Source organism: Silene latifolia, chromosome 11, assembly GCF_048544455.1.
Source record: "Silene latifolia isolate original U9 population chromosome 11, ASM4854445v1, whole genome shotgun sequence".
Lineage (NCBI taxonomy): Eukaryota > Viridiplantae > Streptophyta > Magnoliopsida > Caryophyllales > Caryophyllaceae > Silene > Silene latifolia.
Genome location: NC_133536.1, coordinates 3,793,260 through 3,818,457, shown reverse-complemented (window position 1 = coordinate 3,818,457; position 25,198 = coordinate 3,793,260). Strand labels below are relative to the sequence as shown.

General features: G+C 32.5%; 2 protein-coding genes across 2 annotated transcripts; one reads left to right on the top strand and one right to left on the bottom strand.

The window, feature by feature from the left end:
* Nucleotides 1-14,536: 14,536 nt before the first annotated feature.
* Nucleotides 14,537-15,010, bottom strand: LOC141612604 (protein S40-4-like). The gene has a single exon (XM_074431416.1). It carries the CDS (start codon nt 15,008-15,010, stop codon nt 14,537-14,539), a length of 474 nt encoding a protein of 157 aa, XP_074287517.1.
* A 7,225-nt stretch (nt 15,011-22,235) lies between these two features.
* LOC141612603 (uncharacterized) lies at nt 22,236-22,943 on the top strand. Its single transcript, XM_074431414.1, has one exon. The coding sequence runs from the start codon at nt 22,236-22,238 to the stop codon at nt 22,941-22,943; it is 708 nt and encodes a 235-aa protein (XP_074287515.1).
* The last annotated feature ends 2,255 nt before the right edge of the window (nt 22,944-25,198 follow it).

Below are 25,198 nucleotides of genomic sequence, written 5' to 3'. Positions count from 1 at the left end.
TAATAACGTCAAAGTATAAGCAACGCAACGGCATAGGTATTGCATTATTTGCAAGTTGCAACTTCATTTTCTAGACTACTTTATTTATACCAAAGGCACTTGTTTATTTCTTTTGATAAGGTCCGACAATTTCTATTGTCTTGTCACGCACAACATTAAGAATCTATCAATAGTACACTTACCATCATATTATAATGATGTGCACAAATTGTTAATGTTAAAGATAAAGAATAAATAATGAGAATAAAGATAACAAATTTACGTAATTCACTGTAACTTGTTAGCTACATTCATAGGCAAAAGGGACGAATATTTTTGATCTTGAGAATTACAGTGGGGTGTTATTTAACGCATTTTACTTTTTAGACTAATATATCCGGCTTAAAAAGATTAATGGTATGTATGTGACTTTTGCATGGAGCGACACACAAAAATGGATCATTTGATATTAAAAAAATGATACCTTTTTATTACTAAAAATTAATTACCTTTTAAAGATCGTCACTTTTTAACATAAATCTGGTTACTTTTTCTTCGTTACACATAATATTCATTTAGACCTCGCAACCTGAATAACTTTGACACCCCATTTGAGAATCCGAGATTGACTTGTAACTCAAATTGACCCGATTAATATGACCCTGCCCAATCCGAATGTTTACTAGTTGCACACAATCCATATCCCCAAAATGACCCTATCACAAATTGACCTGACCCGACCTGATCGACATGACCCGAATTCTGCTAAAACTAAATTAACCCAATCCAAACTAAACGGACTCGTCCTAACATAATTGACGTGTTTGCCAGATCTACTGTCATTCCTATATTTATATTAATTTTATACCAACAAATAGTTCTAAATCTGTCACCAATTGTATGGATAGAGGAGGGTCCAACCTACTTTAGTTTTTTTTTTTTTTTTTTCTAAAATAATTATTGGTGTCAAAATGTCACTTTCCACAAGCCAACCAATATTAAATGGCTTGTTGCGTCGGTCGATAAACAAATAGATCATCATTGAGATATCTAATCGAAGCATGTCTTAGAAAGATCTGATGGTAAGTTGGTTAGTTTCAAATTTACCTTTTCACACATCATTTTCTTAATTTCAAGTACCATTTTAAGTTTTAATTTCTCCGATGGTTTAGCCAACTTATTACTAGCTTAATTGGACCCACTTAATATAGTCCTCTATTTATTTATTCAATTTCCAAATTTCCAAAAAAAAATTAAAACTTTGTTAATAGGATCATTATTTTTCTATTGGTTAAATTATACTTGTAGGTCCATTTAAGCAAGTAGCTCCATGGAGCTACTAGCTTGAAATTTTTTGGGCAAAGCTAATCTACATGGACAACTCCAATGGTTGAGCTACTAGCTTGTAAGTTTATGAAATTGCAAACAAGTCCCTAAGTCAAACCATTGGAGATGCTCTTATTATGTTACGTCTTCGTATAGTACAAGTATACAACTTTATAATCTCATATTAATAGTCGACATATTTCTAAGGTTACAATAAGTGCCCTTCCAACGGGGTCTATATTATCACAAATTCATTTGTGATAGTCACATCCGTCATAAGCTTACGACAGATTAAATATTCACAAATTCTTATTTGTGATGGCACATATCCGTCACTCTTGAGTGACAGATACCATTTTATCTCACAAAGGACCCACTTTTTCTCTCTCTGTAACACTATTCATGTGGTTCCCTTTCTCCACTAACCCATTTTGTTACCATTTTAACTCACAAAATATCCGCCACAAATGGTAACCCGTCACAAGGGAGACCAATTGTTAAATATTACTCCCTCTTATTTAGAGTTTTCTTTTATTTGTTTGTGGGCACAAGTATTAAGGCGAAGAATAAAATAAGAGTAAAAGAGTTGGGTGAGGTTGATGATAGAAGAGAGAGAGAGATGAATATTTAGAATTTAAATAAGGAATTGTAGGCCAAAACATTAAGAAAGTATTAAAATATGGGTAAAAGAGTTGGGTGGGTTTGGTGATAGGAGAGAGGGATAAATAAAATAAGTGTAAAAGCTTCCAAAATAAGAAAGAAAAAGAAAAACTGAATAATCCGTTTTAGGAAATAGGGAAGAAAATAGTGAATAAGAGGGAGTATTCATGTAGCTAGATAAGACAAAAATAAAGTAGCTAAGGAGTAACATTCTGTTTTGTCTTATTTACTAATATGGATAATAGTTGACCCATAGCAAACTTATGACGAATATGCCCGTGAGACGGGAGACTTGCTCATATATTATTAGGGGGTGTTTGGTTCACCCAATATAGGTATGAGATATGAGTTTGGAATGAACCAAACACATACCATGTGTTTGTTTGACGAAAATGAAGGTTTCATACCAAATTATCCATACCTCAAACCCATAAGGTATGGGTTTCTCATACCGAGAGAAGGGGTGGGTGTGAGATTGATACACATGGTATCAAATTAGAAATAATTGTAAAAAAATCTTTTTATATATTTATTTAATTAAATTTTATCTACATGATTTAATAGTATATAAATTATTATTAAAAAATTTGTATTTTGAAAATTTTTAGCTTGATTGATTTCTAATCCATATACCCACCAAAACTGAACCAAGCACAAGGTATGAGGTATCAAGTTCCAACCTGATACCACCCAGGTATGATTTTCGATTCCAAACTCATACCCATGTGTGAACCAAACACCTCTTATTGTTATACAATCTCGTGTCATGTTGATAACGATACAACCTTTTTTTTTTATACTCGTATATTTTAGTTGGGAAAGAGCGGCGACTGAAGGAAAGAGACAAATAATTGAAGCGGGCAATATTATTCATGCACCATATACTTAACTCTAAACTCACTCGTATTTATAATTTACATTTAACACAAATTTTTAGTCATATGTTAAACCATGATATCTAAATTACGACGAATTATTGGATCAATTGGTCTCTCTTGTGACGGGTTACCATTTATGACGGATATTTTGTGAGTTAAAATGGTAACAAAATGGGTTAGTGGAGAAAGGGGACCACATGAATAGTGTTGCAGAGAGAGAAAAAGTGGGCACTTTGTGAGGTAAAATGGTATCCGTCACTCAAGAGTGACGGATATGTGCCGTCACAAACAAGAATTTGTGTTATTGGATAAGGATGAAATACAAATTCATGCACCATAGTCGCCCTAAGCTCACTCATACAATAAGGATGAAACAATAATCCCTAGATTACAGCGAATTGTAACGTCTCTATGAGTGGCGAGTCCAGGATTTTGATTTCGGTGTAGCAAAATATATAATCAAGGTAAAATGTATAGATAATTAGTGTGGAAGTAGTAAATTTTGGTGTAGCAAATCACAAAATTTTAACCGAATTTTTCGCCTTTGGGGTAGCGGTTGCGGCACCGAAAGTCTTAGTGCCTTAGTGGCCTCGCCAATGGTCTCTATATTAAACATCATATGATAAAGTTCACTTTATCTAAACTGGCCACATTTACATGATAAGTAACCTATAAATATAAAGTTACTAGTTTGAATGCCCGTGCGTTGCAACGGGGTAATTAGCTTATTTATAATGCAAAAAAAAAACGTTATAAGCGTTTAATGTTTACATTATATGTCTAATGATTTGTTTACATATTATTAAAATATCTCTTTCAAAAAAATAAAAGATTAATATATACGTGGGTTAACTCTTATTTATAATCATATAATCACCCCACCTTATACTAATCTTTGGATGTAGGACAATTCTACTATTTATAAGTAATATATTCACAAAAATTGGATTTTTTTCTGATGTGGGACAATTCTAATATTTATACGTAATATATATTTATCAAACCTGCATTATTTTTCAATGTGGGACAAATAACATACTCAAAATTACACCATCTTTTTTGCACTTAATTCGACATCCAACCAGATCTCGAATACCGAATACAGACAATTGCTACTCATTATATCTAATAGTTATATTTAAATTTAATAATATGATCAAGTACTCTCCATTAATATTTGTACGTTGTTTTTCTTCAAAAAAAATTTAACATAATTGAGATACGGAAATTTCTCGTGGTACCCCTTAATTTTGTTAGATTTTCCATGTTACCCCTACTTTTAAAAATCTGCCTATGGTACCCTTGAGGTTCCATTTTTTTGCCCATGGTACCCCCTAATGTAAAGACTGTTAAATGGACGTTAAGTTTGATGGCGTGGCAATAAAATAACAATTAAAAAATAATACCCCATTTATTGTTTTATTGGTACGGATATTTCTCTTTTAAATGCAAATTTAATTAACTATATCATTATAATATTGGAAATTTCTCATGGTAACCTTGAACTTTGAAAGATTACGCATGCTACCATGGACGTTTGTTTTCTATTTTTTTTATCATAATTAAAATATGTGCAAATGATAAGAACCTATACTCTAATCAATCAATCAATACATATATATAAAGCAGAAACTTTTCGAGCGATATTAGAGAGTCCAACTTTTTTAGAATTCCTAAAGTTTTTAGTGAGATTAATTAATATTAATATTAATACAAAATATTTAAATAAACTGTTAAAATAGTCCCATTCCAAAACAAATACCTAAAAGTAAATTTATTAATATTTAGAGGTTAGATAAGAAACAATTTAAGTGATATTTATTTAGAGATTATATAAGAAACAATATTAATGTTTCATGTCTTATAAACAAGGGGAATACTCTTTTCATTGTTAACACAACTGGATTCAAGTTCTATGTACCTCTGACTCCTTAATTAATAACTTGAAAATATTTATTTTTCATCGATAATTATTCTTATGTGTATTTAACGCTAAAAATGATTGTATGTGTAATTGTATGATTAAATTGAATATAATATAATGTTTTAAGCAACACGATGGATCATCCGCCATAGCCTTGCTTCCCCTAATTTGATCTGATTTCATGATGATGTATATGGTCATCCATGGACGTGTTTAATTACACGCATTGTCAGTGGACTGAGTGCTCAAATGTCCTTACAAGATCAACACAAAAGTAAATCTAATACGAGTAGTATTCATATTCTCATATATAACAAACACCTTAATCTATGTGTATTAAAACTTCTTAATTATCTCTGTGTATTATAAAATTATGGCAAAAAATATTTAACAGGAACTCTAACTCATTTGTTTACTTTTGTTTTGGCACAAAGACAAAGGAAATGAGAGTTGACCATTTATTGGATGACAATTGGACTGATTGAGTGAGGAGATCAAGTTACCCATCAAAGACATTCCTACACTTAAAAGGTTTATAACTAACTTAGACACAAAAAATAGAATAGGTAAACAAATGATCAGGACAGAGGTTATATGTAACAAACTTACTAATCTATGTGTATATAAAATAATTCAATCATTTTCCAAATTTATGGTATAATAAAACCGCTTTACACAAAAATTTGCACATAAGCTAATGCTCGGTAGTCTTTTATGCTAAATTGCCAACAGTGACAGGCCCAGGATTTAAACTTAGGGGGGCGAAAAATTTTAGGGGGAACGAACAACTAATTTCATAAGGTATACTCGAAAAAATTTCGAAAAATTTAACTAAAACCTTCAAAAATTTCATCCGTCGGGAGAATGACCGCCCGTGCTAGCCCCACTAACTCCACCACTAATTAGGGCAGAGCAAAAAATCGATTATCCAAACTGATCCGATATCCGATCCGTATCCGATCCGAATGTTTGGATATCCGATCCGAAAGTTAAGTTTGGTTTGGATATCTGATCCGAAATCTTTGGTTTGGTTTGGATATGGATATTAGAATTAAAACATTTGGATATCCGATCCGATCCGAAACTATAGTTTTCTAGTATAATTTCGAGAAAATAAAATTTTATTTGATACAACAACTTAATTAATGTTTAAAATATTAGAGAAATATCTAGGTGGTACTTAAATTTTATGTCGAGAACATTGGAATAAGAATACTAAAGAAAATCATAATGTAAGACTATGAATATAATTGTGTTTCAAACTTAATTTTAAAGTAAATTCAAAAGTATGGATATCCGCATCCGATCCGATTATTTTGGATACCCAAACATTGGATATCCGAAACATTTATTTGGATATTGGATATCTAATTTCAGGATTTTTAATATGGATATCCGATCCGAACTAGCACTTTGGATCAAATACCCGATCCGTACTTTGCCCTACCACTAATTGCCAACCCATTAAAGCAAGGTATTCTCATAGAGTGTGTTTACTGTTAAGATATAACAACCATTTAGATGGTCGGACTTCTCACTCGAAGTAGAAATTGTATATTAATAATGGTACAAAAACTACCGATATTAGAGATTAATTTTTAAAAAACTAATGTTATAAATATATTACTCTATATCCATTAGAATGACAAAAATATAGTAGTGCAAAAATTATAATAATTATTTCATTAAATTACTTATGAAAAGAACTTTCATACGAGTATACAATTTGTGATATTTTAACCTAATAATTTAAGAAAAATTGAAGAGATAAATAAGTGTCTCAAGTGAGAAAGACATATAAAAAAACAAAGGAGGTAGTTAGATTTAAAGAAAAAAATATTTGGTTTATTAATCAAGATATTTATTTAAGCAAAATTAACAATAGAAAACCTTTTTATCTATTATTATTTACTAAAATAAAAGCAAAATAACTTTATAAAGAATATTTACTTTAGAAAGATTTTATAAAGAAAAAAAAATATATGATAGAACGTCTAAAAGTGTTGAGATTGCATATTATGTGACATACAATTACTTATGAGGAAAAAAAGGGATCTTAAAGTTTTACAAATATAAAATATCGTCAAAAATCTAACTTGTTCAATTTTTAGTACTTAATGAAAGTCGTGTAGTAAAAAAACAAATTTTATTTTAAAAATTTTCCAAATATTTAAAAAGTTATGGAAAAATAACTGTAACCAAACCCCTAATTATCTAAGAAAAAATTAAGAAAAAAACTGTTTTTTTATTTAAAAAGAATACTTGAGGAAAAAACAATTTGTAATAGTAGGTAAAGGTAATTAAAGAATGACATCTACTTAACATTTCGCTTTTACCATAGCAATAGATCAGAAATGACAATATTAAAAATAAAAAACTACAGTGATGGTATGGAATAGTTTCAACTATGAGTTTCTGTAACGTATCAAATGTGTATGCTTAAATTACCAATAATATTCACATAAAAGGTAAAAATCCGAGCTAGCATTTTAAAATATTAAATAAATCTTAAAATCATATTTTATCAGTTAAAAAAATTATATACAAATGAACAAATGTCAACAATTATGATTTTATGTTTAAAAATACTTAAAATAAATATATATTATACTTGATGTAGATTAAATATGAATAAGCCGAATATACTTAATGTATGATAAATATATAGAGAAATATGTGAACAATATATAAGCTGGTATTATATCGCCGAATTTTTTCGTCAAAATTAATGGGATTTATGTCTCAAATATATCTCAAACCCATAGTTGACGCTAAAAATATATTGAAGTGCCAAATATACAAAATATGTGGTGACATCCATTTCTACTTTTCTAACTTCATTTATGCTTTTTTTTTCTTAATCATTAACTGGTCTCCATATAGCCGATATTACTTTGTTATGCAATAATTGTATGGTGCAATAGTTTTACAGTAGTGTTTCATACTTTTTCCGTCAATGGTTAACTATGCGGTATCTCATATGGCTTTAGTAAATCGGGATTTTTGTTCAGTCTTACGAGTCTTGACCTTGAGATCAAAACAACTAATTGCGCATATATATCAGTTGAGAAGTACATTGATTGTATAAATGCTCCTTCTATCTTGGTCATTTGTTTGCCTATTCCATATTGAGGTGGAGTCAATTGTTTGTCCTTCTATTTTAGGGATGCCTTTGATGGGCAATTGGATCCTCTGCACTCAATTTGGTTCATGATACGAAATTGATGCAGAGACTTCTTTCCTAAAAGAAGTCATATCTTAGTTGAATTAGTATAAGTTATTTATTTCCTATTTGTGTTAGAAGTTCTACTTTCCTAATTAGTAGCTTATTCGGTTTTAGGAAAGTTTACTCGCTTCCTAAATTCAGTTTACTTATTATGTTTTAGGGAACTATTTCTTATATCTTTAAGGAGTGTGTAATAAGGCAATTAGAATTTCCATAGAAATCTTAATCTACACGAGTAGATCTAGGAGATCGGTTTAAGGAAGCTTGTTTCCTTAATCGGTTTAGGAGTCTTTTTAGTTAGTATAAATAGGAGTCATTGTATCCTTATTTTAAGCATGATATATTGATTAAGAAAATTGAAGCTGTTGCTTTATTGTGTCTGCAAGTTTTGTAAACATAGGATCGACGCGTTTTCGTTCCAAAACGGTTTCTGTCTGACACGTTTTCAGGCTTAAACTAGATCGACTAGCACGCACTTTGCTACATCGGTCACCATTGTTCAAAGCATAGGTCTGTTTTGAGCAAATATCCCATTGATTTGTTTTCTTCATAGATCTCGAATCAAATATCCCTTGTTACTTTATTTTCTTTCAATAAATACAAAAACACATAAAAATTACAAAGTTCTCATTCTGATTCAAACAGTTCAATAAACTCCAAATCACATAAATCCGATAATCAGACAATCTTAAGCACTGTCCAGTTTTGTTAATTCCGCTGCAAGTCTAACGAATCTTATTCTTTCGAGTAATTTTCGTATCATTAGTGGTATCAGAGCTTCGGCTCTTGATTTCCTTAAAACAAGACGGTCCTATGGGGGAAAGGAAGATGGAACTTATCAACACGGAGCAACGAGCTCAACTCTTTTATACCAAGGGCCAAGTGAATGATCGATGGTGTAGTGTGATCATAGATGGAGGAAGTTGCACCAACGCCTCCTCATCCAAGATGGTAAGTAAACTTGCTTTGTCAACTACAACTCATCCTAAACCATACACTTTACATTTGCTAGATAATGGTAAGAAGGTGAAAGTTTCACAACAAGTTCGAGTTTGTTTTGCAATGGGTCCTTACAAAGATGAGGTTTTATGCGATGTAGTCCCTATGGATGCTTGTCATATTATTTTAGGGAGACCTTGGCAATTTGATAGAGATGTGACACATAAAGGTCGAAGCAATGAATATATTCTATCATCTAGTGGAAAGAAAATCGTCTTGAGGCCTATGTCATCCGAAGCAATTTATGTTATGCATTCTGGTCGTGACAAAAGATCGAATCTAACAATGTTTGCTATGGAAGACGAACTTGACCAAGAGCTAAACAAGGAAGAGTTTAAAGACAACACCATTGATTCTTCCCTGTATTTAAATCATCCACCAACATTTGACGATTATGGTGGATGCTCTTGATGATGAAGTTTCAAAGATTGTGAATTTAGATGAGGATGATAACAAAAAAGAAGAGAAAAAAGAAATTATTGAATAATTGACATTGAACATTAATTCGATTCATAGCAATCTAATTCATGTCAAACCAACATTGATGAAGGGAAAATATAAATCACCATTGGAATCGTATATAGATGAGTTCTTATATGGTGATAGGTATTCTGATCTTACTGTCTTCACTTCGGTGTTAATGGGGAATTATGAAGATATTGAAGGCAATGATAACTTATTATTTGGCTCAATAGAGTTGAAAGAGGTGCATAGTTCTTATGTGGTCGGTATTCTAATGGATGTGAATGCTTCAACTGTTAAAAGATCATCATGTTCACTTGATCTTGAATATGAAGATATTAACAAGTTTCTAATTCTTATGCACGGAGGGTGGAGGGGTGGAAGGCACGAGAGGAATTTGGAAGCAAACAAGATAGATGAGCTTGAAGTTTTTATTGAAGATGATGAACTAAAAGATAATTCAAGTTTATTACTATTTCTTATAAATGAATTTGCATCTAGGTTTGTGAAGTTCATATTTGATCCCGAAGGATTGAAGCATCATGAATTGAGGACAATTCCTTTTAAAGGGGGAGGGGATGATACGAAATTGATGCAGAGATTAGACGAAATAAACAGTTGCCACTCACGACATTCAAATTGAAAGCGATTTCCCAGTTGTTTACTCGGTTACTTGGCGCCCAAGGAAGAGGTGTCAAGACTTCTTTTCTAAAAGAAATCATATCTTAGTTGAATTAGTATAAGTTATTTATTTCCTATTTGTGTTAGAAGTTCTACTTTCCTAATTAGTAGCTTATTCCGTTTTAAGAAAGTTTACTCGTTTCCTAAATTCATTTTACCTATTATGTTTTAGGGAAGTATTTCTTATATCTTTAAGGAGTGTGTAATAAGGCAATTAGAATTTCCATAGAAATCTTAATCTACACGAGTAGATCTAGGAGATCGGTTTAAGGAAGCTTATTTCCTTAATCGGTTTAGGAGTCTTTTTAATTAGTATAAATAGGAGTCATTGTATTCTTATTTTAACCATGATATATTGATTAAGAAAATTGAAGTTGTTGCTTTATTCTGTCTGCAAGTTTTGTAAATATAGAATCGACGCGTTTTCGTTCCAAAACGGTTTCTGTCTGACGCGTTTTCAGGCTTAAACTAGATCGACTAGCACGCTCTTTGCTACATCGGTCACCATTGTTCAAAGCATAGGTCTGTTTTGAGCAAATATCCCATTGATTTATTTTCTTCATAGATCTCGAATCAAATATCCCTTGTTACTTTATTTTCGTTCAATAAATACAAAAACACATAAAAATTACAAAGTTCTCATTCTGATTCAAACAGTTCAATAAACCGTCCAAATCACATAAATGAGACAATCGACAGGTCTTCCGCCTTTGTTGTTTTGTTAATTCATTTGCAACTCTAACGAATCTTATTCTTTCGAGTAATTTTCGTATCAGTTCACTTGTCATATAATAATTGCCCCTTCCTATTTCCTTGGTTTTTGTGCCAAACCAAATACAAACAAATAACCTGGGCGGAGGGACTGAGGGAGTATATATTTAGTATTTAAAACCATTTTCTAAAAACTGAAACTCTCTATAAATAAGGGGTAGAATAACAATGTAAGATAAGACTTGAATTTGTTAAAATTAATGTATCAAGTAAAAAAATAAGTTATAAATATACATCTGTCTATAAACCATATATGAAATTTTAATGACTCAGTTCGTCATATACATGCCATCGGATATCTTTCGTGTATCATCCATGTCAAAGTGGGCCCCTTATTAGTTTTACATAGATGCTTAAATATGATTGGTCATTTTATTTATCATTTATTACTACCCGCTGTTCATTCATTTGTTCATTCATATGATTTACTCTTTTAAGTAGTCACGTATCACATGTTCATTTTGAGGAATTAAACTTCGTTTCCGATAATAGTGTTTTATATTAACCAGAAAATGGTGGTGCAAGCAACAATCGAAAAAGATAACTACATTATTAAACTATGTCTCTAAATGTGATACAATTGATATAACTAATTTAATACCAAATGGTGTAACTTTTATGTTAAAGGCGGATGATTTATCAATAATGAACTAAATTAACTTCGAAATTTTGTTTGATCTGATTTTCAACATAGTTGATTTTTTTTAATCAACTTAGCTGAAATATATTACTAAACCATGACTATGTAAATCAACGTTTATAATCTGTTGTTCAAGAAATTATCTGAACACGTAACGTGTATATTTTTTAAGATATTCCTAATGGGAGCCCCGTGCATCGCACGGGCTATCCACTAGTTATAGAATATTTTTTAACACAATTCTAATTATATTATTTAAACATAGTATATTTACCACAGCTACATTATTTTTCAATATGTGACATATAAAATCTATAGGTAGAAAGTATAATGATATAAACTTTTAAGAGCACTCCAAGACAATACTTAAGCGACTCAAAAGATTTTGGGTTGATGCCTAAGTACCAACGATGCTCATAGAATCACCCATCTTATGTTAGATTTCGATGTGGGAAAATTCTATTTGATAATATATATTATAATAAATAAAAGATTTTCCAAACATTAACTTAGGTTAGAAATCATTATTGTAGAGACAGTAATACAAACTCTTTTAAGAGTTATCTCTGACAATACTTAAGAGAATCAAAAGATTTTGGGTTATGACTTCTATTTATAATCATAAGATCATCATGCCTTATGGTAATCTTCCAATGTGGGACAATTCTAATATTTATACATAGTATATTCACCACACTTACGTTACATTTCAATGTAGGACAAATAACATACTAAGTACACCATTTTTTTTGCACCTACTTTGACATCAACCCGATTTAATAATGAGAAAATACAATACAATACAATACAATATACACTCTAATGATAGCATTTTTTTGTCACAATCTAATTATATAATTTTTATACGATACTTTTTTTTCAAATGAAATATAAAGTTTTTATATCAAAATTATAAATATCACTTTAATATAATATAGAAAATGTATATATAGGGGACATTTCTATTATTTATACATAATATATTCACAACACCTACATTATTTTTCAATGTGGGACATATAACATACTAAAAAGTCTATATCTTTTATATCAAAAAATTTTGTATTAATACCTAAGTTTCGAGGATGCCTCCTATTTATATTTATAGAATCACCCTAACGTATACTATTATTTCAATGTGAGATACATAATTTAATTATTTAGACGTAGTATGTTTATAATGCCTACATTATTTTTCAATGTGAAAGATATAACATACCAAGAAATAGATGTCTCTTCTTAAAAAATCACTATTGTATACATATTATTTTTCTGTGAAGGTAAAACCACTTAGTCTCGATCATTAGATATGGATCTCTACATCGTACATATAACGATTCATTAACAACGCTCTATTACTGCATTCAGAAGACAATCATTAGTAAAATCTTTAGTTTTGTATTGTGTCAGAAGACTACCATTAGTAAAACCTTTAGTTATTTTTTTATTTTCTTGTTCATGTTCTTAACTCTTTCCCGAGTAGTTCCCAACGATTTCCACTTTATTTTTTATATCATATTGTAGATAATGATAGAAAATCTTAATAGCTCTTTAAAACAATATTTATGAGACTCAAAAAATTTTGGGTGGATACATAAGTTCCAAATATGCATCCTATTTATAATCATAGGATCACTATTTATATGTAGTATATTCACCACACCTACTTATTTTCCAATGTGGGACAAAACATACTAAAAAGTACACAATTTTACGTATTAAGAAGTACACCATCTTTAATATGTGCAAATAATATGAAATTTATACTCAAATGATAGCATTTTTTAACACAAAGCTAATTATATTATTTTCATAATTTTTTTAACGATATTTTTTTGCCAAATGAAATGTAAAAGTTTGATATAAAAATTGGAAATATCACTTGAATATAATCTAGGAAATATACATATTATAATAATTAAAAGATTTTCCACTTTATTTTTTACATCAAAAATTATACTTTCCTAAATTGATTTTTGATGATGTGGACGCTCTCAGATCGCTCGAAAAAACTCTCTTTTATATATATTTATTTATATTTATATATATATATAGATTAATACAATGAGAATGTGATAATTACGTGTACATAATCACAAACAGTATAACTAAGCAAAAATTAAGATAACTTTTACCGTTGTATGAAAATCTCTCTTATCAATTATACTATATAATCTACATTATTCACACTTGGTTTAGGTTATCCATAACTCCTAAATTTGCACTACAAATTTAAAATATAGACCCGGTTACACCCTATTATCGTCCCAATTGTGTGAAATTGAATCTTATTCTGATATCAATTTTTTCCCGAAAAATTGTGGGGAACATTATCCTAACATAAGTAACATTTGTTTACCGCTTTTAGCTTTTGATTAGATACACCTAATTATTTGTTTGTTTAAGTAATTCGAGTAAATATATCATTTTGACGCTTTTTGGGTTGAATGCAAATCCATTTTACGCAATGTTCTTGTAAAGCGGCTTATATTATGAGCTCAAAGAATGTTGATTGAAAACCAGGATTAAATACAAAAACAACAAAAGAAACTCCTCAAAATCGGAATTTCTCTTGCAAATAAAATAACGGTCAACATTACATCCATTTTATACTCTACAAAAATACAAATATATTCACCGCAAAAATAACACACACAAAAGTACAGTACTCACTACTCCGTATTAATTGATCAAGTATATCTCTCAAAAATAAAAAAATTTGATGAAGTATATAATTAATTAATTACGGCCTTATATTTAACTCTCGTATAAGAAAAAATGGTAATTACCCCGACCATTGTCGGATACGACGACTTTATAATATCTTATACACCGCAGTTTCACAATAATAAGAAACGAGGTGGTCAAATATTATCAAGCCGACGCCCTTGACCAGTAATCCAGTATACGCCGTACAACGATCTTAATCGAAAATTAAATTAAAACAAAAAATTTAATTACGATCATTAGTCAATCAATTTATTAATCAATCAATCTTGAAATCCAGTTTTCTCCCAAATCGCATTCCTAACTCTACTCAAATCCCTTCCCTTCAACGTCCTCCCAATTCCTTCCTGCATCGAAAACGACGCGTTTCGTGTCCTTGCAAGATACTCATGCGGTGGGACCCACTCGCCGTCATCTCCGCCGGAAAACTCGCCGGAGAATCTACCCGCTGAATTCCAATTCGGTACATTCATCGGCGCCGATGCCGGCGCCGTAAACTCGCCGGCGACGGTTCCGGTGCCGGAATACTTCCATTGCGGCGGCGTGATCGGTTTTCGCGATTGTCGGAGAGCCGGCGGCGGGGAGTTAGTCGACCCGGTCCAGAGGTCGGAGTCGTCGAAGTCAAACGAGTGGCCGCGGACGTGAGAGGTTTTTACGGCGGTGGTGTCGGGGGATAGAAAGCGGTAATTTGTGGCGGTGGCGCAGCGAGCCATCATGTAACTCTTTGCATTCGCCATTTGTCAATGTAAATGATCAGTGATCACGGAGTGTTTATGTGAGACGGTTTTACAATATGAGACGGTTTCACGATATAATAGAATTCGATAGATTGTTGGCAAATATAGGAAAGGAGGTGTAGGAGTTTGGGAGGATTGAGGAAAGGAGATGATTTGATGAGGAGAATTTATAATGGATTTAGAGGGATGTGGATAAGTTTTGATTGATTAAGTGAAATGACTAAAATATCCTTGGTGGTTTGGAAGAAGGAAAATAAGATGAGAAAATAAGATAATGAGGAAATATTATGAAGTGTACTACATAGAGAGGTCCATCCTTTGGTAAAGTGGGATTCTTTCCTTTGTACTTTGAAGCGATGTTGGACACTTGGAGCAATTGAGTGTTAAGTTTGCACTCCTTTTTTGAGCTAATAAATACAAGAAAATTATGTAATTTTATGGAGCAACTAGTTTTTCTTAAAATGATAATATATAGAGTGCGTTTTAAAATTAAAACGAGTTAAATAACATCCAGTTTAATAAAGCGAGATGAAATTAACTGTTATTTCATACAATTATTCTCTATACAATTAACTGTTATTTCATACACCCTGCTTAAAACTCAATATCTTTCATACTCGTACTTTTATCAACTCTAATGTTTTCGAATAAGAGTAAGATGATGTTTTCTTAGACTAAGACAATTTGAACCCTAAACTAGAGTCAGGTAAATTGAACTGAAGTTAAAAATATAAATGAATTGAAAGGATGCATTGAAGTACATTGACCTAAAGTGAAAAATAGATACGAGTATGAACTGAACTACGCATAGATTGAGTTAATTTAATGAAAACATAAATTAAGTCCGAAAGAATATGGGTTGAATGAGTAATTTATGATATTATAATTAATCTTTTCTTTTTATTACAATATTTTCCTTATAATATAATGAGTCCTTCGATAAATGATCGAGAGTAAGGCTTAAGGAGAGTACATTTTACTATAAACTTTCGAAAAATAAAGAAACTAGTTTGTCGTCATCAACTCATTATTAGAGTTATTCATTCTCGATTATTACAAGCTACCCCGTATTAAAAATAAATTGTCGATGTCAATATGTAAGCAAATAAGTCTCGAATATGAAATTATGAATGAAAATATAAGTATCCCCTTCTAGGCTTCTAGCCATTTTATGAATCAAGTTGTGCAAGAAATGATAAAGACATAAAAGGATATTTTCTTTTAATTATCCAAACAATATTATCAACAATGGATCCCTTATATTACATGAAAGCGAGTGGATAATATCATAATAATAGATAAGCTAATGTAGATGATACTCGTATATGTAACTTATAATTGCAAAATACGGTCGTTTATTGCATTAATATTTATTTCAAGATGTTACGAAGAGCCAAAGAGGTCCAAAGTGTCCTTTGCTCTTGTACTTAAAATCTTAAATAATGTTATCTTGAAACTTTATGAACATTTCTAAGTGAATTTGTCCGAGGAATAACATTTTGGTACAACTTTCATTATTAATTTATTAGTGAGTAGAAGTGTGGGAAAAAGTTGAGACTATTGATGCTTTATAAATGGAATTATGGTCCTACGATCCTACTATATATATAAGCATTATTACAAATTGCAACTATAAAATGTGAATTTTTATAATTGTAGTAATACTACTCCGTATTATAATGACATTGGCAAATTTAGGAAGGGCTAGGAAAGCTGGAAAATGAAAATCTCACAATTTTTAGTTAAAAGTTGATTTTTTTTAAATATATCTTATGACATTAATTAATATTTGTTTGTTCCTCCTCAAATTATTTGTCTTCCTAATCGTAAAGCCTGGTTACGTTATTGTACAATCATATAACAGTTTATGTTCTTATAAGATCATAACTTTTTCTTTTGATAGACTCGCGTTTTCTCATATATTCAGTTTTTCTTAAAGCCTGGTTACGTTCTTTCGTACAATCGTAAAATTTGGAAAATGAAAATCATGATTTTTAGTAACTTTTTCTTTTGATAGACACGCGTTTTAATCTTTAGACTAAAATGTCCTTGGTGGTTTTGAAAAAAAATGAGAAGATAATGAAGAAATATTTGTATGAAGTGTACTACCAAAGAGTTCAAACCTTTGGTAAAAGTACGATTCTTTCTTTTGTACTTTGAAGCTATGTTGGACACTTGGATTAATGGAGTGTTAAGTTTGCATTCCATTTTCTATAAAATAATAATATAAAAAATGATGAATTTTATTAAGAATTGTTCATGGATTATTCAGTTTTGATCGAATTTGATCATTAATCCTTCTCAAACACTCGGTATTTGATCGTACTCACTATTACTCGTATTTGATCATCTCTAATCATCTAGAATGTGATTACGATTATGTTTTCTTGGATGAAGACACTTTGAACTCTAAACGAGAGGCAAGTGAGTCGAACCGAATTTAAAGAATACTCCATTTTACTCTAAACAACCAAAAGATAAAGAAACGGAGTAGTTTATTCTCATTAATTCAATATTATCGTTTAGAATTTGTACTCATACCCGATCATTACACATTATTAAAAAGAAATCGAAAATGTTAATATGTAAACAAATGAGTCTCAAATATGTAATTTTTTTACTTTTTGTGTACACCATTCAGTTTAGTCCGAATTCAAACTGGATATGCCAAAAGGCGATAAAAATTCTTTTTCATAAATTTTACTAACATTATTGTATTCACAGGGCTCGAACTCGAGGACTCCGATTAAATTTAAATATCCTCTTATTAATTGATATAAGTGTCAAATAATAAGTATCCCCTTCTAGATAGCCATTTTATGAATCAAACAAGTCGGACAACAAATGATAAAGACATAATAATAGATCACAAATTCTCATTATAGACGGATACTATCCGTCTATAGTTATAGACGGATATTGTGTCTCTCACAAATTAAAGTGGATAGGACAAGTGGGTGGGAAATGGATACCTCCACTTGCACTACCCACTTTAATTTGTGAGAGGGACACTATCCGTCTATAGCTATAGACGGATAGTGTCCGTCTATAATGAGATGGGCTGATAATAGATAAGGGAATGAATAAGGATGATATTATCATCTTTATTAAACAAGTCGGACAACAAATGATAAAGACATAACAAATGATATTTTTCTTTTTTCAATTATCAAACTATCTTATCAACAATGGAGCCCTTATTATATGAAAGCGAGTGGATAATATCATAATAATAGATAAGGGAATGAATAAGGATGATATTATCATATTTGTAACTTATAATTACAAAAATACAGTCGTTTATTGCATTAATAATTCAATATATTACGAAGAGCCGAAGAGGTCTAAATTAAAGTGTCTTTTGCGCTTGATGTACTTAAAATCTTAAATAATTTTATCTTGAAACTTTACGAACATTTCTAAGTGAATTTGTCTTAGGAATATAACATTTGGTACAACTTTCATTATTACAAAGTACTCATTCCGTCCTGATCAATTGTTTACGGTTGACCTATTTTATTTTGGGGTGTATTAGCTAATTGTTTACTTTTGGTTTTTGAGAATGCTTTTGATGTGTAATTTGATTATGTACACTCAATTTAGTTCACTTGTAATGCAATAATTGGTCTCCTCTTCATTTCGAGTTGAGATCAGTTGTCCCACTTTTATGTCCCATTTCCTAACACATTGTCTTTATCTTGCGACAATCACCATCCATATGATAAAAATTGATAGCAAATTCTCATAAATTAATTACGTGTCACAAGGTGGGTAATTGGGTATAGTGAGACAGAGAATTCACTCTCTCTCATTTTTTTTATTTTTGTGTCAAAATCAAAGGTAAATAAATGAATTAAAATGACCAGTATTTATTAGTGAGTATAGCCGTATAGGTGTGGGAAAAAGTTGAGACTATTGATGCTTTTTAGTAAATGGAATTATGGTCCTACAATCCTAGCATATAAGAGCATTATTACAAATTGCAATTGTAAAATGTTTGAATTTTTATCATCGTATAATCGTATAATAGTTCATGTTGTAAAGAGACTAGAATTTGCTTTTAACATACTCGAGTTTTATCATATTACTTTAGTTTTTTAAATCAAAAAGTCAAAATCTGTGATTAAATTAATCCGTAGATCAAATACTTAGAACTAAGTGAACGTATATATGTATATCCTCATGCATATACTATCCGTTTACAAATTTTATTTGTGATGGTTGTTTCTCATACAAATAACAAATAAAACAAATTTTCTTAATCTCGTAATTAATTACTCACGCACCAGCTACATAATTACATACTCCGTATTTACTTAGATATCAGTACTTTTAGTTCAGTTCATTCATCTCGAAAAACATGCATTTAGTGATTTGGATCGATAAATCTAGTTTAAAATAAATCAATACACGATTTTGAAGCTTCTTAACGGTGTTCAACATCAAAATAATTGTAGCATGAATATGTGGTTGAAATTTGTAATTTTTTTTCCTTGCATTACGTACTTTATTTTAAAGTCAAAGTCATATATTTATCACAAGTTTCACCAGTTTAACTCCTGTTTGATCTGATATGTATGTCTCTAATTCGTTAATAGCATGTCAAATGGATTTGTCACATGCAATGACTCACTTATTATAACCATGAAGTCATGAACTTCAACCATAAAGGATGGCAACCAATAAACTACACTTGACCATACAAATTAATAGTACGTACGTGTTTGTTTTTGTTTATGGCCATAATAATATCAGTGGCGGAGTCATAAGCCTCTTTCCAGAGTCCCGGAGCATTACAAAAATGCAAATCGATATTTTCTGGTGTTTTTTTAGACCAACTTTTAAGAAAAAATAAAGTAAATTTATATTTTCATGTAGAAATAGGTATTATATTTTTCATGGAACCTGCAAAGAAAATTTTCTAAATTTGCTATTGGGCCATGTTATTTCCCCCGTCTTATATATCTATACATTTCTCTTTGTTTTAATCTTTTGTTTACATTTTTCGATGATTTATAATAGGTGTTTTAATAATGGAGATAAATGAAAGGACGAAAGGAGTATATTTTATATATTCCTAAATTGAACAGTAATCTTATTATAACTCGTATATTATTACAGGTATGTAGTATTCTAGTTAGTTAGTCGAGGAGTTTCATTCTCATATGACCTCTACCCATGTATACATATTTACTTTATGAAAGAATTCAGTAATTCGGAATTACTATGTTAACTAAAATATCATATAGAGTAACACATTTAAATACTAGTACAAAAGAGCAACAACAAGAACGTCAATAAGTAGTAGGCATGTAAAATTTTTGAATTAATAAGTGAAAATAATTTTTTAGTGTATGTCATCCAATTTAGCCCTGATTTGGGTCAGGTAGGACTAGTAAAGGTAAAACTCCCCCTCATAAATTTTTACAATATTGCATTCTTAGGGCTTAAACTCGAAACCTCTAACTAAGTTAGAATAACTTCTTAGCCGTTGATCGTAAGTGCTAATGGGAAATAATCGAAAAGATTGATCACGAATTATCAAAACAAAGTCCAATTAAGCTCACAAGTAATATCATATGGCCCTCTTAAAGTATGTCCAGCCCATTAATCTCAAGGAGCCCACACCAAAGATAGGCAAAGCATAAGCTATATAGTTGGGCTCTAGCCAGCCCATTGTATTTATTTTTTCAAATGTTCTTCCAATCTCAAATAGATTGTAAATCAAATGATTGTTCAATATGCTTGTCCAATATCGCCGTCTCTCTTTATTCTTTGTGCCGAGGTCCTTTCTAGTATGATCAGACGGAAGGTGGAACTGGGCTCTCTTCATGGTATTCGAATTGCATCGCAGGCCCCGATTATTTCACATTTATTTTTTGCCGATGACAGTATTATTTTTGTTAAAGCTAATGAGAACCAAGCTCGGGTGGTGTTGAACATTCTAACACAGTACGAAGCGGCTTCAAGACAATTGGTGAGTAAAGAGAAGACTACCGTATGTTTTAGCAAAGGGACGACGGCAAGACGTAAAGAAAAGGTGGCAGCTGTTCTCGGGGTAAACGTGGTGAATGAGCATGATAAGTATCTCGGCCTGCCCACAGTGATTGGCCACTCTAAGCAGCTCCTCTCCAAAGTGATTCGAGATAAATTAAATAACAAAATGCAAGGATGGCGCGGTATGCTATTCAGCCGAGCAGGTAAGGAAACTCTGATAAAGGCAGGGGCCCAATCTATTCCTACCTATGTGATAAGTGTGTTTAAATTACCGTCCAATTTTTGTGATGAATTGCGTTCAATTGTCTCGCGGTTTTGGTGGGGTTCTAGCAATGGGAAACGGCGGATACCATGGGTTGCCTGGAGTCATATGTGTCGAGCGAAGGCCAAGGGTGGGATGGGCTTTCGGGATTTTGCAAAATTCAATCTCGCTCTTCTTGCGAAGCAGGCGTGGCGTTTGGTGAGTGAGGACGGCAGCTTGATGGCAAGGGTTCTTAAAGCTAAATACTTTCCATCTTGTTCTTTTATGGAGGCAAATTTGGGTGTTAATCCTAGCTATACTTGGAGGAGCATATGTGAGTCCAAAATAGTTATGCGGCTTGGCTTGAGGAGGTCTATTGGACGGGGTGGAAACACGTGTGTGTGGCTTGATCCTTGGATACCAGGTACGGAGACTAGGCGGGTGCTTTCTCCGCGGAGGGAGGCTGATATTAACATGAAAGTGGGGGAGTTGATGGTGCAAGGGGAAAGCCGGTGGGATAGGGATAAGATAGAGTCGTTGTTTTTGCCTTTTGAAGCGGAAAGAATTTTGCAAGTCCGGATGAGCGAGGAGGTTCGTGAAGATGATTGGTGTTGGGAACATGAGAAGGATGGGGAGTATAGTGTGAGGTCGGGGTATCGTCTTCTGGCCGGAAGTACTAGTGGGGATGGGGAACAGTCCGATTCCACGGCGGAGAGGTGGGTGTGGAATGCTATTTCGAAGATTCCCGTGCTTCCAAGGATTAAGGCTTTTATGTGGCAATTATGCAACGAAGCTCTCCCGACTAGAGCTAATATCGCGGCTCGGATGGGTCAGGTTGATACCGCGTGTCCTCGATGTCAAAGTAATGTGGAGACTTGTTTTCACGTTGTTCGGGATTGTGGGTGGGGGGATGGGATTTGGGAGGGTATGGGGATAGAGGTGGATAGGACTATTGGGTTTGTGCGGGTGAGGGAGTGAGTGGAAGGTATGTTAAGGGAGTTGGATGCGAGGGAGAGGGTGGTGTTTGTGACAACATGTTGGGTGTTGTGGGAAAAACGAAACAAGCTTATTTTCGATGATGCTAGGTGGTCGCAGGAGAGTATTTTGAGGCGTGTTAGGGATTTGGTGTGGGAGATGGAGTCGATACAAGTGGTGGGGGAGACCCGTGGGGGAGGTAATGGGAGGGAAGGCGAGCTAGAGGGAGGTCGGGGAAGGCCGTGTTTTGGGACGTGGAAAGTGAATGTGGACGCGGGTGTTATGGAGGGAGTTGGGGTGGGAATTGGTGCGGTTTGTCGCAATCATGAAGGTGTTATGGAGTGGGCTGTGACGGTACAACGGGATGGCAGTTGTGGGGTTCCCATGGCTGAAGTAGAGGCGATTCTTCTCGGGCTAAAGGAAGCATGGATAAGGGGGCAGCGGAGCATTGTCGTTGAGAGTGACTGTCTCGAGGTCGTTCAAGCGTTGAGAAAGAAGAAGAGCGGAAGAAGCGAGCTTTTTATCATTTATGCGGATATTTTACATTTTTGTAACCGTTTTGTTTCTGTTTCTTTTACGCATTCTAGGAGAAATTTCAATAGATTAGCTCACGAAGTTGCTCATGCTAGGCCATGGAGCATGGGTAGGCGCGTTTGGTTGGACGATTTCCCGCTACAATTTGTTGATGTAGCTTCGCATGATTTACGTAATATGATATAAGCCTTTATGGTTTTTTCAAAAAAAAAAAAATATGCTTGTCCATGTTAGGGTAAGATTATTATTAATCTTGAGACAAAATTTTGCTAAGTTTTAAGACAAGACTCACTCAAAACTATCAATAATCTATCCTAGTCTTAACAAAGTCTTAAGTTGAGCCATGAAAATCAAGACTCAACTTAAGACCATAGGTGAGTCTTGACCCCACTATGAAGGGAAATTATCCAATTAGTGAATCTCATGTGTCATTATTTCTTCTGTAGAAAAAAGGAAGTTAAGTGGAAAAGAAGAAAAGTAGAGTCTGAGGTACGAATAATGTATACAGTCTGAGGTGAGTCTAAACAATAAAAAAAAAATTAGTGAAAAGATGATGTGACAGAGTCTTAAGACTTGGAAGAGTCTTACTAATAAGTTTACCCTTACAAACTAGACCTTTGTAAATTTGCCTTTCCACTTATTAAGGCCAGACCGGGGGAGGGGGGGTGCACACAGTAAAGTTGTTCAAGGGTCGTTCTGTCCATTAAACTTGACCTATTAACCTGCTTTAAAACCTGTTAATCTGTTTATCTGTGAGCTAAATATTTTACCTGACCCATTTTCAACCCAAGCCTACATTTGATCACTTCAGTCAAACACATACCATCACTAGAATTTCACCGCCACCATGTCTGTGTCAGCCAACCTCACATCACAGTTTTTTTTAGTAAACCCCAATACCCTATTATAAAACTCTGGATCCGTCACTGCCATTTATATGCTTGGTTTTTCCATGTTAATCGATACAATGATTCGCCGTTGGCCATATGATTATATGAATGAGCACTAGACATGTCAATCGGGTCTGGTTAATTTCGGGTTGCGTTATTTCGGGGTTTGTAAACTTCGGGCCGGGTTCGGGTTATTTCGGATTCGGGTCAGCTATTATCAAGTTATATAAGGATAATCAGTTTGCAACAATAAATATTCGGGTTGGGTTCGGGTCAAGTTTGGGTGTCGAGTCGGGTCGGGTAAATTTTAATAGGTCTAATGAGCGCCTCATTGACTTACTACTAGCAACACATAGTCCACAAAACAAACCAAATTCATTTTTTTTGACACTTTTACTTCCTTAACTACCAAGTACTCCATACTAAATTACTAACCTTATTAAAATTCTGAGAATATACGGCCGTCCACATGAAGCATTTTTACGACATTCGAAAAAATCAAAGTCCTCATCATATACCACAAAAGTCTCTATTTGGCATTGTTAGGTGACTACAATTATATTATTTTGAGACACAAATAATGTGACACCTAACCATATATTTATATCAATCATTTTCTACATGTTTCCACGTGGACGTATCGATGACCGTCTATTCTCCTCTAATCATTGATTTCCCCCTATATATATGATTTTTCCAATTAATTCAAATTCCATATTCCCATGCAAAATATATTGTACTAACATGTACTATTAAGTATTTTGCCTAAGCAAAAAAAATAAATAAAAAAAAATCCCTAATAATATCTTATAATAGAATAAATAATTGGTGTACGTTAATTCGTGACCTGTAATAGGGTGTGGCTCAGCTCGTTTGCATAAAATTAATCAAATGGCGATAATAGTGAAAAAGAGTGCAATGAAAATAGTGTTAGAGCCATGGATCGAGCTTCCACCGGAGCGTGTAGTTGCTCCGGTGAAGTCATATAGAAAACCGAAGTTGGAGACGATTGAAGAGGAGAAGGAGGAGCATCATGACGATGCGTACCATTGTTATAAACGTTACCGTGTTTATCAACAAGGTTTTTGTGAGACCGTCTCTTTTCCTAAGATCAAGGCTTAAAAGAATGTCTTGGATTCTACATACCGTGTTTATCTATGTTTGAAATTCTCCTAAAAAAGCCGATAAATAACTATTTATCGAGACAGAAGGAGAGTAAGTTATAGAGTAAGTTTTATTATTAATGAATATGTTTGAGTTTTAGTTCATATTAGTTGAATTGGTGGTGACGAAGATTTTCCACCCCACTCGTAATTGTATTTTTATACCATGCATGAAAGTACTTTTTAATTGTATTATATATGAGTTTCGCCCTATTTGTAATTTAATCCTTTGCTTAAATAATGTCATTCATAATCTAACGTTCTTTGCCACTAATTATTCAACGTAAATATGTTAAATAATACGAGTATAAAAAAATTTGATACTCCTATGATACAAGTATTTATATTTCTTATATGATCTTTGAAGAACCATATTTTCAACGATAAA

Bases quoted from the DNA above. Each gene is read 5' to 3' on its own strand.
- LOC141612604 (XM_074431416.1), bottom strand. From the start codon at position 15,010: ATGGCGAATGCAAAGAGTTACATGATGGCTCGCTGCGCCACCGCCACA.
- LOC141612603 (XM_074431414.1), top strand. From the start codon at position 22,236: ATGTTAAGGGAGTTGGATGCGAGGGAGAGGGTGGTGTTTGTGACAACA.